Consider the following 16,874-nt stretch of genomic DNA (forward strand, 5'->3'; position numbering starts at 1 on the left):
GTTTCAAGGAATGGATTTTTTGTGTATAAAATATACAAGTAACAACATCGTTTCAAAAGGTTTCTAAAAGATGAAGATTTACTGATTCCACTGGTTCATTTGTCATTATAAAATGCTTATACTGGTTCTGATTCTGTGGTTTAACTGATATAAAGTTGTTTAAACCGCACATATCTTGTGGGCATTTCTAAAACGGCCCTAACTGGTTCAGTTTTAAAAAAACTGATTTTTTTTTGTACGAGTTATATCTCTATTTAAAAAGACTGCTGTAAACACTAGATACAGCAGTGTAATACAGTGATGTAAAGGCAGAGATACAAAATATTTTTGAAGTTGTGTAAAATCTGAAGGGTTGATTATAAACTTATCTACATGTATAGGTGTATGGTGTATTACATACAGTTATATGTGTATGTAAGGTTGTAATACCATTAAAAGAGATAGACAGGATTGAATCCCTAAGCAGTTGTTGCTGCTGATTGTAAAGAGTTGAAGCTCAATAAAGATTACAAGTTCATGGAATGGTTTTTCTCCCTATGACGAATCCTTTTGAGGAACTTTGAGGGTTTCCCACTCGGCAAAATATGTGTCTCTATCTTTTGTGAGTTCATGTGTTTCATATTCATGCAAGGTGAATGATAATTATTTGAGTAAGATTTGAATGCATTCAGTTTATGAATCTTTAAAGTTGAAATTTGTAAATTGATTAAGTAAAATCAGTGTGTTTTGATTCACCCCCCAACCCCCTCCCCCCCAGAACTCTAATACTTTCAACATCCCCTCCTTTGTTTAATAGTGAATATTAATCAATAATCATTTTTTGAATATCAATAAATTATCAATTTTTGGGTGTGGAGTCAGAGTCCACGTCCAAGTCAACAATTATCTTGCCAAGTCCAAATCTCACAACTATGTTGTAAATGAATTATTGACATTGCCTTCCTCCTAGGGTGTAGCCATAGCTTGAAAAAACCTTGGAAATGATCACCAAGAGAACAGAATAAACAGGTTTAGCAAAATTACACATGAACTTGAACTTAAAAAATTCAGATGATGCATTCAACTGTTTTATGAGTATCTTGGAATTGTCCAAAATAATTAATACTTACACATTTATTTGCAGTTGACCATGATATAATAAGTTATTGCTTATATGTTTGAAGACATGGAAAATGGCCTTTGTCAGGTTCTAAAAGCTTTTAACCTTTTTGAGTGCATATTATTTGTGTGCCCATAATCATTAGTTTATAGGTATTTATCAAGGAATTAGAAATCAGACTCCCTAATTTTCTTAGATTTCTAGTCTGATTTATTTTGCTTGATATTTTAGTTTATCATTGTTATAGGGGTGTCTAATTATCCTGTTATAGCATAATGGCATTCCGCAACATAAAAATTAAAATGTATACTTCTTTCAAGTTAAATTTCATTTTTAATTATAATATACATTTTTTTTTGAATTGTATTCAAAATGTAAATGTATGTTTTTTATTTTATTGGATTTATCTTTTAACAAACAGATCATAGTAAACAGAGACCATGATAATGTTAACTCCTTTACATGTATAAGGTTTGAATATGTGTAAAGGTATCAAATCCTTTAACATGAATCACAAATAAAATAAAATTGAACATAGGTGTGATCACCTACAATTAATATGAAATATTGCAATAATATACTCCCAATTTCATTACAGCTAAGTCCAAATATAACCTTCATTAGTAGCATCTGCTTAACAAGGAGAATCTAGACTTACACAAAGTTTCAAGGAAGCATTCATAACTAAGAAAGACTCAGAGGCAATGTACAACATACATTCTACTTACCTGCAACACTATTCAACATTTGAAGTAGGCAATGTTGTTGAAATCTAGGTAAATAGCCAACACCCCATCCCTTCAAATCAATTTGCATAAGATGTTGGACACGGGATCGAGGCTCTCCAGTCTTACGAGGTTTCAGAGGAGATATGGTGAACCCACCACCTACAGATGTTGCATCCAGCACTTAGAAAAAAGTATCTAACAAAATACAATACAAGACATCATATCATTTATATATGGAATGACAAGCTGAGCAATTATTAACTATGCTTTAATATTTTCTTTAAAAAATATACAAAAACAAAACAATCAAAAGCACCTACTCTCAATGTGAGCTCGCACAAAGCCAGGTTGTGCAGGACAGTTTGAATGTTCCCTTGAACGGAATAGGACAACTGCAATATAAAACCAGGCAAACTTGAAAAGAACTGTTTTGGAGGTATTAAAAATGAGATGGAGTAAAACAATAAAAGATAAACAATTGGGAAAAAAGAAAACATGCCTAAACTAGACAGAAACCTACCATAACTTCCATCATCATTACGCCGCCAGTAGCGCACATAGCACAGATCACGTGGCCACACAAATCTACAGTTGGCAATATTTATGAAAATGAGTATTGTATTTAGTATTTAGCATTTACAAACTTGGAATTATAGACCCATAGTAAAACCTACATACATGTAATTATTAAAATATATCATTTTCTGTTACCCAATTATAGCAGGATTGGTTCTAGAGACAAAAGGAGTTCATCTCAAGAGCAATTTATCCTTAACACACAAAAAATGTTGATGTTAATTTATTACATGCATAATCTATAATAATAGAAAATGATTTGAACCAGCAAAATAGACTTTTATTCTATTTCTTCCGAAAATGGACTCAAATTTGTCTATACCACAAGTAAATTGTGCCTAAGACTGCCTCCTATATCATAACTAGAAACTATCAATTGCTGAAGTCATAGACTCCAAATATGCGCTCAATATGCTATTGTAATCCACAAAAGGTGTTTATCAGGTCCACCAAGAAAAAATATGGATGCATTCACTGTTACTATAATTTATCATTATAAGGCTTGCTAGCTAGTTAGGGGTTTTCTCAATAGGCTCCTCTAGAGATTCCAAACTTCTGAAGTCTCAAATTCCAGGGTATGACCTGCAAATGGGCAGTTTCTCAGTGCCTCATCCAAGTTGCTTTGCCTTTGCTAAAATCATTCTCAAAAACAGATTCCCTCAGTAGGCCCCAGTTGTTTGTTTACTTTAAAATATTGAAATGACTATTAAACTATTGAAAGCACACACATACAGACAGTCAAATTTCTACAAGATCATGCTAAAATGATGTCTGCAAGAACCTACGTGGCAACCAGATTCCAAAAAGAAATTGTTTGTTTGTTCTTTTCGGACAATACCACACTGTACCACCATGGCAAATGCACCTTAAATCTCTTTTGCAACGAATAATAATAGTTGACTCTAATATCATCAAGAATTTTGAAGTTTGAGGCTTTTGTGAACAATGAAGTCAGAAGTTCAGATTATTGTTGTTTATATTAACAGATACATAACTTATATCATTAACTATGAATATAAATCAAGACCAATTTATTGATGTTGTATTAAAGTTGTTTCTGTCACTGCTATCATGATTAACTTAATCGTAGTTAGAGTGCTGTCATGATATAATTATTGTGTTGTTATAGTGCTGTCATGATCTATTTAAAAGTCTTCTTTTAATGTCATAAACAATTTTTTTAAACATAATTTAAACTTGCTTTTGAACAACAGATGGCCACGTTTCTCCTGTGTTTCCTGCCATCCCTGATTTGAAAACACACTCCAAAAGGTTTCCACATTTTCTTATTCAGGAGAAGGCCAAGGGCTGAAGTCCTCCCATCTCTGAAATGCCTCAAGGGACAGGGTCGGTAGTTTGAGGGGTGTGTATGCATCTGTGTAGCAGGGATTAAAAACATAAATAATTATATACACAGTTTTTAAATTTAATATATAATATTTGTTGTATGCAGCATTACGTAAAGACACCCCCTGTTCTAGACCAAATTGTGTGCCTTTCCACTCAGTGTAATTTTATCAAATAGTCTTCTTGCAAACTATCTTGTGTTATTGTTTTGTCACAGTTTGCTGGTATATTCATTTGTTTAATACTGTTTATTAAAATAGGACACACTGTACACGGCCAAGTTGAATCCAATGCATATTAAATAGATAAACATTGTGTAGCTTTTAACACATATGAACTGTATTCTTTTCTCTGCTAAACTGGAGTTCCAACAGCAATGAATTACTCAATGCAATAAATATATTTCATAACATAAATCATACAAACAGACAGAGAAAATGAATATATTCAAATACTCTACCCATATGTAAGCTCAACAGAAGACTCCCAATGGAACAATTGGTGTAGCAGACCCAGCAGTAGTGAATAAGCTCCAAACAGATTTCAAGGCCTAGATGCAAGCCAAACCTGCCTCACGTCCAATCCAGATGTATCACAGCACAAGCTGCAATGGAATGACACCCTGTCCACAATGTTTCAGACCAGCATTTTCCAGGTTGATACTGATTGCAGCTAATAAACTTTGACTGTTATAATACTTCTCAGTAATTTCCAGAGCCCATGCACAGCTTCAGATATGGTACAGACAAAGTTTATGACAATGGGCCAACAAACTCCAAGCACAACCTTTAAATTTGGTCAATAGTATGGCCCAGAAATGAAATGGACAGCAAGATATCTCTTCGTCACAATAACTCAAAGCAACTAAGCACTTCCAGCCCAATACCAAATCAAACCGTTGCCTAACAAATGAAATAGGAATTACTGTAAATGTAATCTTTTGATTTTTACCTTGAAACTTGATTGAATGATTCAAATCTTCCTGTGTCTTTCAACAGAAAGAAGAATGCTATTAATGAGGGTTTTTGACCTCCCAAACCTTCAAATAAGAACTTCTCCAAATTTCACCAATTTCATTTATCATCCAAGCATTGCTGAATTAGAGCTCTTCTATCTCTTTAATGATGAATTCTAAGCACTCAACCACTCACCTTGACAATGTGGGATCTCATGAGAGATGGATTCATGTTGAATCACTACTCATGAAACATGGGTCATCGAGTTTGACTCAAAAATCACACAGTTAAATCCTGATATTCACATCACAATTTGACTAGCTGTGGAAATCATCTCCTACTTATCAATTGATGAGCTTAAGGGGCTTTCTAATGAATGGTTCATAAGGCACAACACTTGGTGAAGGTTTTGCAAATGGGGTTGCAAGCTTTGGGTTTAACTGTGGAGGAAACTCCGTAGTTAAGCGCGCTCAGGCTGGAGTAGTACTGGGATGGGTGACCTCCCGGGAAGTCCCGGTGCTTCACCCCTGTGAGCATCACCTAGATCCAATGAGTGCTAAGTGTTCCATTTATTCTCATGAGAGATGGATTCATGTTGAATCACTACTCATGAAACATGGGTCATCGAGTTTGACTCAAAAATCACACAGTTAAATCCTGATATTCACATCACAATTTGACTAGCTGTGGAAATCATCTCCTACTTATCAATTGATGAGCTTAAGGGGCTTTCTAATGAATGGTTCATAAGGCACAACACTTGGTGAAGGTTTTGCAAATGGGGTTGCAAGCTTTGGGTTTAACTGTGGAGGAAACTCCGTAGTTAAGCGCGCTCAGGCTGGAGTAGTACTGGGATGGGTGACCTCCCGGGAAGTCCCGGTGCTTCACCCCTGTGAGCATCACCTAGATCCAATGAGTGCTAAGTGTTCCATTTATTCTCATGAGAGATGGATTCATGTTGAATCACTACTCATGAAACATGGGTCATCGAGTTTGACTCAAAAATCACACAGTTAAATCCTGATATTCACATCACAATTTGACTAGCTGTGGAAATCATCTCCTACTTATCAATTGATGAGCTTAAGGGGCTTTCTAATGAATGGTTCATAAGGCACAACACTTGGTGAAGGTTTTGCAAATGGGGTTGCAAGCTTTGGGTTTAACTGTGGAGGAAACTCCGTAGTTAAGCGCGCTCAGGCTGGAGTAGTACTGGGATGGGTGACCTCCCGGGAAGTCCCGGTGCTTCACCCCTGTGAGCATCACCTAGATCCAATGAGTGCTAAGTGTTCCATTTATTCTCATGAGAGATGGATTCATGTTGAATCACTACTCATGAAACATGGGTCATCGAGTTTGACTCAAAAATCACACAGTTAAATCCTGATATTCACATCACAATTTGACTAGCTGTGGAAATCATCTCCTACTTATCAATGTGGGATAAACAAAATCACTTCTTTTAATTTTACCATTTCGTATAATTTTGGTATTTTTGCTTTTCCTCTCTTGTTTTCTCGCGGCTACTTTTCCAGCCCGTTTTATCACGATTGTTTTTTTTTTATAATATTTTTATGCCATGTCATATGATTTCCCTTGAACTTAAGTCCCCAAACACTTTTTGTACACACTCCAAAGCTAAGTCACAAGGTTCGAATTCGAATTCGAGTTCGTCGATCATAAAATTCGAATGAAATCCGGCAAGGGTAAAAGTTCGGGAAAAAATTCGACATTAAAATTTAGTTATATATATTTATATATTTTTAAATATTACTAATATATCCACAGAGTTGTTAAAATAGTTGAACATTGTTAAATAGTTTAACTAAATAATTCAATATCAGTTTAAAATTAAATAATATTATATTAAATTACAGTATTATGTTAAAATTCATAAAATTCGGATGACATTCGGAAAGAGTTGAAATTCGCTGAAATTCGAATCAAAAGGATGAAATTCGGCGAATCCTGTGACTTAGCTCCAAAGTATCAAAAACTAAAGGGGACCATTTAATTTAAATATTTCCCACATAACTATTGTATAGCATTTTTTTTCTCAGTAATAAGATTGCTTTTATTGATTAAGTCAGAACATTACATGAAAAGAGTACATCAACATAAGCTTGAAAATTCAAGGATGAGGTCAATGTGCTGAATCCTCCATCCAGAAAAAACCCTTACCTCTAACCATCATTACAGTCTCAGTTACAGAGAGTTGCCATTGTCATTATAGAGGTTTTCCAAAATAACATAAATATAAATTTACTGTGGGAACCAGAAGAAGTGTTTGGTGAAGCATTAACACTTCAAGACACAAGCAAGAGACAAAGTGACATTAAAGAAGCTTTCCAAAAATTATGCTGTAACAGAAATAGAACCAAATCTAGTGACCATTGATTGGCACCATTCTGCCTATTCTTTTTATCATCACTTTGCCATTTAGAATTGCCAAAATGGAAGGGAACCCTTGCAATTCTTGATTGTTCACTGTTGCATTCCGTTGCCCCATTACCCATTTGCAAACCAAATTTGGCAGTTTCAACTACTGCCCTAAAAAATGAATTCAAAAAATCAACTTGAGCATTCTTTTCCATCCCAAGCACTAGAGAATTTGACAATTTATGTGAAACGTAACAAAAAACAACAGAGAGAAACATCAACCCACATAAAACAACACCAAGGTAACAATGGAAAGGGGAAGAAAAACCTTGCTTCATCTGAGGGCACTCGAGACAAACCCCTAGATCCTTGCTCTACACATAGCATTGATTTTGGCTTCAAACCAGTCTTCACCATTATTTTCTTCTTCCCTAGCTCTCCCCAACTCAACCAGATGTTCCTCATCATTTGCAGTCCACCCTACCAGAGCTTTTATCTAAGCAATGTCCATGTCAATGATGTGTTGCATAACTAGTAGCTTAAGGGTGTTCCAAGCTTTTCTTGCCTCCTTGAACTATTTATGCCTTGGGCTCTCATCAAATCTCCAAATAAATGGAGTGAATTTTGTAGCTGGAATTTTTTCAATGCCAGTTTGTTTCTCGCCCAAATTTATTCCAATGTCAGGAATTGAGACATCTAAAATCTCATCTAAACCTAACAAAGCATCCGCAAGAACCAACTTAATCATCATGAACTGAACAATGTCCTTACCTTCGTCAAGTTGTAAAGCCCATGCCATAACCATGTAGTAAACATCCATACTAGTGTAGTGTCATTTTTCCAACTAGTAAAGCATTTCTCCGAGCAACCAACCCACTATGTCCACAAGTCTTTGGTGAGTGAATTTGAACATTTTGTCTACCCAAATTCTTTTGCTATGGCCATGAAAGGAATTTTGCTACTTCCTACACTAAAGGGTGAAGGTGGTTTCCATTTTTTGCAACACCCAAAATTTTTACTCTGCTAATCCTCTATAGCTTACAAGGCTTGCAAGTTTGAGGGAAGACACTTCTATTTCTTAAGGTGGTTAATGATGGAGTGCATTTAAAGCATGTCACATCCATCCTAGAAGTTATGAGGAATGACAGCTGTCATCGCCCTCGGTTGCATTTCGCATTAATGGGGGGTAAAGGTGGCTAGATGAGGGAGTAGGCAAGTAATTGTTACGTTGGTTCATTCCTCCCATCTGACATCAAAATAATTTTCCATGACAATTTCAAGGATGGTAAGGTTTAAAGCCTAATTTGACATTGTGTCAACTTGTTTGTTCCCAAATCTTTTAATGTGTCTAATCTTATCATCCTCTAGGGATGACAACTCATCATTGATTGTGGAGATGTAATTTTGGAGTTGTCACGCTTCCATGTAATCTTTTTTGTAGCTGGAATATTTTCAATGCCAGTTTGTTTCTTGCCCAAATTTATTCCAATGCCAGGAATTGAGACATCTAAAATCTCATCTAAACCTAACAAAGCATCCGCAGGAACCAACTTAATCATCATGAACTGGACAATGTCCTTACCTTCATCAAGTTGTAAAACCCATGCCATAACCATGTAGTAAACATCTGTGTTAGTGCTATGTCATTTTTCCAACTAGTAAAGCATTTCTCCGAGCAACCAATCCACTATGTCCACAAGTCTTTGGTGACTGAATTTGAACATTTTGTCCACCCAAATTCTTCTGCTATGGCCATGAAATGGATTTTGCCGCTTCCTGCACTAAAGGGTGAAGGCGGTTTCCATTTTTTGCAACACCCAAAATTTTTACTCTACTAATCCTCTGTAACTTACAAGGCTTGCAAGCTTGAGGGAAGACACTTCTATTTCTTAAGGTGGTGAGTGATGGAGTGCATTTATAGCATGTCACATCCATCCTATAAGTTATGAGGAATGACAGCTATCATCACCCTCGGTTGCATTTTGCATTAATGGGGGGTAAAGGTGGCTAGATGAGAGAGTAGGAAAGTAAATGTTACATTGGTTCATTCTTCCCATCTGACATCAAAATAATTTTCCATGACAATTTCAAGGATGGTAAGGTTTAAAGCCTAACCTGACATTGTATCAACTTCTTTGTTCCCAAATCTTTTAACGTGTCTAACCTTATAATCCTCTGGGCATGACAACTCATCATTGATTGTGGAGATGTAATTTTGGAGTTGTCACGCTTCCATGTTACCTTTAATAATGCCACTAATAATAATTTGTGAATCACCTTCAACATGCAACTTTGTCACTCATTTTTTTACGCTTTGACGGCCAAAAGATCCATTTCAACTTCAACTACATTGTTTGTTCCATCTTGAAGACACTTACCTCCACCCCCTTTCCATCTCTAATTATGAATTCTACGCCAAAAGGCCGAAGATTCCCTTAGAGACACCATCAAAGTTACATTTCTACCACCCTTCTTAGGGTCTTTCCCATTTGTACCATCTTAAATTGTAAGCACTTCAATTTAATGATGGCTTACCACCTATTTAATACAAGATCGTCATCTCCTTCAATCTCTCCTCATTTCTTCCCCTTTCTTTTTATTTCTCCTCAATGGAATTAGGGTAGGGCCTAATTGATCCTCTTTAAAGCTCTTACTTTCATGGTGTAAAGCTTGAGGTAGGATGTAACCACCTAAGTCCTCCCTTTCCCTCATCCAATCACTCCGAATCTCTTTTTTGCGTCGTAACGGTCATATCTCAAAATTTGTACCTAATTTCTGAGATCCAGGACCTATTTCAAGACCCCAAAGGAATCCCAAGGGTTCTGGGCCCTAGTTGGCAGGGACGTAGTGTGTCCCTACCCAATCAAGGACGTAGTGCATCCTTCTTGGGCCAATCAGGGACGCAGTGTGTGCCTGCTTGGGCCCAATTTTGGGACCATCCCTTGGGTCCCCTATCCAAATTGATCCTCGGAGTTAATGCACAGTACAGTCGGCCCGTGGGACAAAGTTAATTCTAAGCCCTTTATAAACCCATCAAGTACTCACAAGAATTCGCGCGCAATAGCATTCAAGTTCTCAAGCATTGAAGTCCTTAAGCATTCTTCAAACCATTCCTTCATTAAAGATCAAGGATTCAAGCATTCAAGCAATTGAAAGGGTTTAGCTTCAAGATCTCCCTCAATCCATTCAAGGTCCTTTGTTGCATCTTCTACATCCATTCATCTACATTCTTGATCCAATCCAATTGGTAAAGAGAGCTCATTGCATTCGATTCAAGAGATTCTACTATTGTAAGGTGAATTCGTACATTTACTTTACAATGCTGCAATTCAATTATTTTCAATTCAAGATTAATTCCTAAACTGGGGTTTAACTAAGGCAAAACCCCAACAACAAACAAAAACCTTTTTTTTTATTGCGGGTTTTGGACCTTGGAAGCATGAACAGGTTGCAGATTCGGATATCAATTTTGTCATTTGTTGTAACTGCGAAATCAAAATCAGGATCGGACACAGATGACCAAGGACACACTGCTCCCCTACTTTAGAAGAAAACCACCCTCACGTGGAAGTTGACCTTGCCTGATCGACAAATGATTTCAAAGTTTTGCAGATTTGGTAGTTTCAGGTGCAAATCTAGCGTTGATTGTCCACTCTGAGCAGCACAACAAACAGAAAATCAGATCCAAAGGTGAATCTTTTAATTTCTTTTGTTATTTCAGCATATCTACTTATTATATCTTGTGCCTTAATTTCATTTCCTAGCTTTCATTACAACAAGGGTTTCAAGGGCTTTTGCATCTTTTCCCTTATTCTACTCACTAGATTCTAGCTTGCATTAGTGTTCCTTTATCACTAGGCTAGCACTAATCTTCCTAGATCTAGTCATTTAGAATTGGGATTGGAAGGATCAATTTCCTTGACTCCTCCTTTGAGTTGTGTATGCGTGGGTATGTGATGAACTTAGGTTTACCTCCCTTGACTCACATTTCCCCCTATACACAATTCAACCACCTCCATTACTAAGGGGAGAGAAGGATGAACCCTAGAACATCCATACACGAGTTTGAACTTAATACAACGTCAGACCTTTTGGATTTGCTTGTCCTGTTGGGTGAAAGGGAATGGAGGATTGGAGAATATTGAAGCTGCTACTCCTATTGCTTCTGGAATTGCATTATTGATTCTAAATTTTAGTCATTCCAATGGTTGTTCTTTGTCCTGAAAGATCCTCCTATTACATTTCTTCCAAATCTCCCAAAATAAAAGTGATGGGCTTATGTTCTAAACACTAGGGAAGGACTTACGGGGGTGTTTTGGCTAGTCTTGAAAAAGCTTTTTGAGTTCATTTTGTAAAGTACCTTGTCATCCCAATTTACTATGTAGCATTAACCAACGTTCTTTCACAAGAAACTGATAAATGATACACATTTTCCTCTACATCTCCACATAAAACAGATTTGGAAGGTCCTTCAAAACCCATTTTTTTCTTCTTTCTTTTGTCACAATTTTGCCTCTATTTGCAAGCCATGCAAAGGTCCATGCCTTGGGAAGACATTCTTTACCCCAAAAGAGTTCAATCGATCATTGTTTATCAATTGAAGCTCTATCTAGAAGGGTATAACCTAGTTTCACTGAAAAAACCCCATTGTTTGCAGCACACAAGACGATTTTGTCCACCTGATTACACCAAGTAATTTGTCTAGAATTGAAGAGTGTTTGTATTAATTTTTGAGCATTTTGGGTAGCTCAGATTTTTTAACATATTTCTAGACTCTAGTTATTCCAAGGGAGTCTTCCCTTAGTTCTGTGTAATCTTGAATCTTTTCTCCCCAATTGGATTTGTACCATTGTTTGAGGGATGTCCACTCTGCACTATTTGGATTATTTTCATAACCACCCCGAGAGTCATCCCAAAATGACAGAGTTGCTCCATCTCTTACTTGCCAAGTTAAATGATCAGTCACTACTTGATAGGACACTAGAAGATTCCAAATTATTGAACCTTTAGGTGGGTTTCTAATAGTAAGAATTCTATAATTATGATCAATCTAAGTAGTTTGATTTTAAAATCCACACCCAAAATTGAGAAGGTTGTGTACATGTTCCACACCATTTTTGCACCTAAGGATTTATTTAGAGTGTGTCAGTTTCTTAGTCTCGAACCTCTAGCATTTTTATTAGTGCATACCTTGTCCCATGCTAAAAGGGGTAGCTTATCTTAGTCTATTGCTCCATTCCAGAAGAATCTCCTCATTTTCAATTAAATTTGTTAATAATCTTCTAGGATATTTTGAGGTACATCATTGAATAGATTGTCGTCGCAGAGATAACTGATCTTAACATGAGAATTCTATCCGCTAAGGATGGCCACATACTCTTCCAACTGCTAATCATTTCAAAACAATCATTGACAAGTTTTTCCCTAAGGAAGATTTGCATGCACCTCCAAATAGAGGCACAACAAGGTATTTACCTCGTGAAGTACCTATTCTAATGCCGAAGATTCAGCTTATCTCTCGTTGTTTAGAACCTGGAGTAAAGAAGATGGCTGATTTGAGCCAATTAAAAAAAATTCCTAATGCCAAGTTGTAAGTATCCAATGTTATGTGCATCATTCTTGCTTCTCTAAGGGATGAGACACCAAATAGTAGTGTATCATCAGCAAATTGTGAATGTGAGACATGATCCATATTTAGAGCCACCTTGACACCCTTCCAACTTCCATCCAAAGTTTTACAAGAGATTAGTCTACCCAAAGTTTCTGCCATAATGATGAATAGGGAAGGGGCCAAAGGATCCCCCTGCCTAAAGCCCTTCGTTCCCTCAAAGAACCCTTGAGGACTACCATTGATCAACGCTAAGAATCTAGGTGTGCTAATACAAGATTTGATCCAAGCAATCCATTTATTGTCAAACCCCATTTTCTGGAGTATAACCAAGAGAAAAGTGTGATTTGCGCCATCATAAGCTCTCTTTATGTCTAATTTGACAAGCATTCTTTTTATACGAGCTTGTTGTATAGTATAGACCACTTCATGGGCCACTACAATTTCTTCATTAATTGATCTGTTTGAATAAAATCTACTTTGTTTTGGGGAGATTATTGAGTGTAACACTAATTTTCGCATATTTGCAATGACTTTAGAGATGATCTTATATATTGTGTTACATAATGCAATCAATCTATAATCATCAAAGGTTTGAGAAGTTTTCTTCTTTGGTATTAGTGTGATGGTGTTGTTCAAATCTTGAAGTATGAAGCTTCCTTGTCTAGATTCCTCAACCACCTCCCAAATATCCTGTGCAAAAATGTCCCAAGCTTTTGGAAAACAAACGCAGGGAAGCCATCAGGTCCTAGAGCTTTGTTGCCCCCCATTCCGAAAAAGGGCATCTTGAACTTCATCCAAGGACACCCTATTTGATAACATTTTGTTTTGAGCCTCACTTATACATATCAGAATCACATCCGAAACTTGATCACAATCATGATCTTGAGTTGCCTCTTCTCTAAAACCCTCAAAGAATAACCTTACACCTTCCCTGTGTATTGCTTCTTTCTAAATTAGAGTAGTGTTTGTGGATTCCTTAATAGAATAAGTGCAATTGACAGAGCTTCCAGCATTTCCTGAGTTATGAAAAAAAAATTGGTATTTCTATCACCTTCTTGCAACCATGTTTCTCTAGATTTTTGTGTCTGGAATATTTCTTCCTTCTGTAGTGCTTCTGAGTATTCTTCATTTAAAGTTTTCTCTTCTTCAAAGTCTAGACTAGTCATACCATCCTTGACAACCTTTTCATTTAATGATTTAATTTCTTCTTCAATTCTCAACTTTTCTATAAACATGTCTTTGAAAACTACTCTATTCCATTATTTCAATTGTTCTTTTTAAACCTATGGCTTTTTGAAGAAAATAAAAGCTTTATTACCTTCCCAATGTGGGGTTGCACTCCACCAGTTTCTAATTAAATCTTTGAAGCCTTCTTAAGGCAACCACATTTTCTCAAACTTGAAGGGGTAGCAGTATAGAATAGATCCCTCCAAAATTCATAAACCAATAGGAAAATGGCCTAATCCTGAGATGGAGAGAATGTCCGCCGAGAGGTCCCAAGGTAACATGGCCTGATTGCAAATAGTGAAGAACCTGTCCAACTTTTTTGCAATGTTCAAAAAGCCTTTCCTTAGGTTTGTCCAGTTGAATTCCCAAGTATAGAAAACATCTCAGAAAGATTATTGTTCATTACAAAATGTTAAAATTTCTTTGTTTAGTACTGTCCCAGTCAATCTACCTTTTTATCAGCAAGTCTAAGCATTGAATTGAAATCACCCCCTAGAATGAAAAAGCCATCCCTCTGCTATAAAGAATGACGGATAACTTGAACCATAAATCGAACAAACTCGTAGCAAAAATTGGGTGATACACATTTAATAGATCAAAGCTCCATTCAGTTGCTTAGAAACTACCCAAGCCAGCTGCCATGAACTCCCATTAGTCATTACATTAATGTTTATAAATTTAGAATTCCATAGCAAGCCCAATCCCCCTAAGGCTCCCTAAGCTTCAACAATAGAATATTGTCAATGACGAAACTGCTTGCTAAAAACATCCAAGTCATGTCCATTCAATTTTAATTCTTGTAAGAGGATAATTTTCAATCTAGCTTGATCAATGCATCTTTTGATCAAACGGACTTTGTCAAGGGCATTGCAACCCTTAACATCCCAAGAAACGATCTTCAATGTCCTCAAGATATAGGGTGATAAGTGATACCCCTTTCCCAATCTCAATTTGATCTTACTCAGAGCACATCCAACATCTTCTAGCTTAGTTGTGACTGTTTTCTTGCCCCTTTTTTGTTCTCTCTTTACATCTGGTTTTCCTGAAGGAGGTTTCTGAGATGTGTCACTTTTCAAGGAGGTCTAAGAGAGCCTCAAGTCCCAAAGTGTCATCACCTTCCCAATCCTCATTGAAAATGTACTCAACTTTTTCACTATTACTCTCATCCTTATCCAAAGTTTCAGCAAAGGTCTTATCAAAGTTACGTTCCGGTGAAATGGGGATGTCTTCAAAGATTTCCTCCAGAGTCACCTCAAAATCTTGAAGCTCATGGAAATCAAAGCTTTCTAGCGTAGTTAACTTGATACTTGGAGAGGACCTTGATCTGATATGACATTGATCACTAGCCGACAAGGAAGAAACATTACAAAGAGATAAGGAAATACAATCTACCAGAGATGCGGAGAGCTGAGGTGTCATTTTAGGTGAATCTAAGGATTTTTAGCACCGCAGAGAAGAAACCAAAAACCAAGAGTCTTAAAAGTTGTTGGAAGGATATATCGTTGAGAGAAACTCTGCCTCAAAAGCTGGGTCCTTATTCACAGAAGTGATTAGGGGGTTAGGAAGGACACATTTCAATGATTTTTTTTAAATACCCTAGAATCAATGTTCATTTTTTCAAGATTTTGCCAATATCCTGAGCGATGTAGATCATCAAGGCAATCAAAGGTATAAGCCTTTGGGACCTTCAAGAAGAGGGGAGTGGACATTTGCAGTAATAAAACTGGATCCCTCTTCTTTGACAATTAAATGCTAAAGATAATCACTTTGTAGTCCTTTTCCTTTCAAGGTCACCCACCCCCCCACCCCCCCCCCCCTGGTCGCCCGCCCACACTGTTTGCAAGAATGTAGAGCTTCCTCCACCTGTACAGATTGTTTCCAAATGCCATCCCTTGTAATGAGTTCTACCATTTCTGGAAGTGGACAGGCTGACAACCAAGGTATGGAGATTCTAGCATACATGTTAGTCTTTTGTTTTTCGCAGCTTGTTCCATTTAGACAGTCCCAAGTTTGTTTCTAATAACCCAAAGATTGTTCACATTCCGGTATTCATGAGGTACGTTATATACTCTTACCCAAATAGGCACAACATCCATGCACTCTATTTTGGTGTTGATATTAGGGGTCCAGTCTTTGACGTAAAAGCATTTCCCATCCATCATGTAAGGCCCATTTTCGAGAATGCATTTTTTGCTAAATTATTCTCACAAATGACTAGACAAAATCTGTTTGGGAGAGTTTTAATCCTTTTCCCCAATATAATTAGACTCAATCACCTATCTCTTTCAGAGCGTGCCATGGACCACTCCATTTCATAAAAGATCCCTTTTCCCAAAGGTCATTAACATGGCAATTTCAATCATTATTTTTTACCAGTATCTTGATTACTGAAAAGTGGATAATGTGAGGAACTTGTTCACAACTTTGCCCCATCAACATGGGGTTTTTGGCCTCCAAAACTTTTGTTCCACCACTTTGAAGTTGCAAGGTTTTTGTAAATGCATGTTAGCGTACCCCCATTGATTTATTTGTGGTTGTTCCCGAAGAACTTTTGTAGGGCTTTGTGTGTTGAGAGGCTGTGTGAACGTTCTCACCTTGTTTTTGTGCAGCTATTCCCTCTGGGGTCCTGGGTGTTTGTAGTTTTGGGACTAGCCAATTCGCTGGGGTGTATGCCTGTTGAATGGAAATTGATGTTGTGACGAGCCACCATAATGTCTACCTTTGTGCTAGAGAAAGTTGTGTCCATAGTGTTGGTCAAGAGCCATGCAAAGGGTTTGTGGTATTGATCAATAAATAATATATTCTAGCATTAATAAAGTTGAATAATCTAGAATTATTTTATAGAATAATTTTTAATGCATACTAAAACATATCAATGATAAATAAACGATCTTTCTCGATATTAAACAATTCGCCATCAACAATCCACTTCAAATAGAAGTCACAAATGC

The 16,874-nt window shown here is 36.8% G+C and overlaps 1 protein-coding gene across 7 annotated transcripts in view; it reads right to left on the bottom strand.

Annotated features, from left to right (window-relative positions):
* LOC149575014 (protein ENHANCED DISEASE RESISTANCE 2-like) overlaps positions 1–16,874 on the bottom strand; it is a 162,524-nt gene that overhangs the window by 53,831 nt on the left and 91,819 nt on the right. For all 7 annotated transcript variants that reach the window (XM_089814870.1, XM_089814867.1, XM_089814869.1 and 4 more), the window contains 3 exons: positions 2,348–2,412; positions 2,148–2,219; positions 1,828–1,986 (listed from right to left, as the gene is read on the bottom strand). In XM_089814870.1, coding sequence (XP_089670996.1) covers positions 1,828–1,986; positions 2,148–2,219; positions 2,348–2,412 — 296 coding nt within the window. The remainder of the gene's footprint in view (positions 1–1,827; positions 1,987–2,147; positions 2,220–2,347; positions 2,413–16,874) is intronic.

Source organism: Cupressus sempervirens, chromosome 2 (assembly GCF_028749045.1).
Source record: "Cupressus sempervirens isolate cs-2001-9-10 chromosome 2, ASM2874904v1, whole genome shotgun sequence".
Lineage (NCBI taxonomy): Eukaryota > Viridiplantae > Streptophyta > Pinopsida > Cupressales > Cupressaceae > Cupressus > Cupressus sempervirens.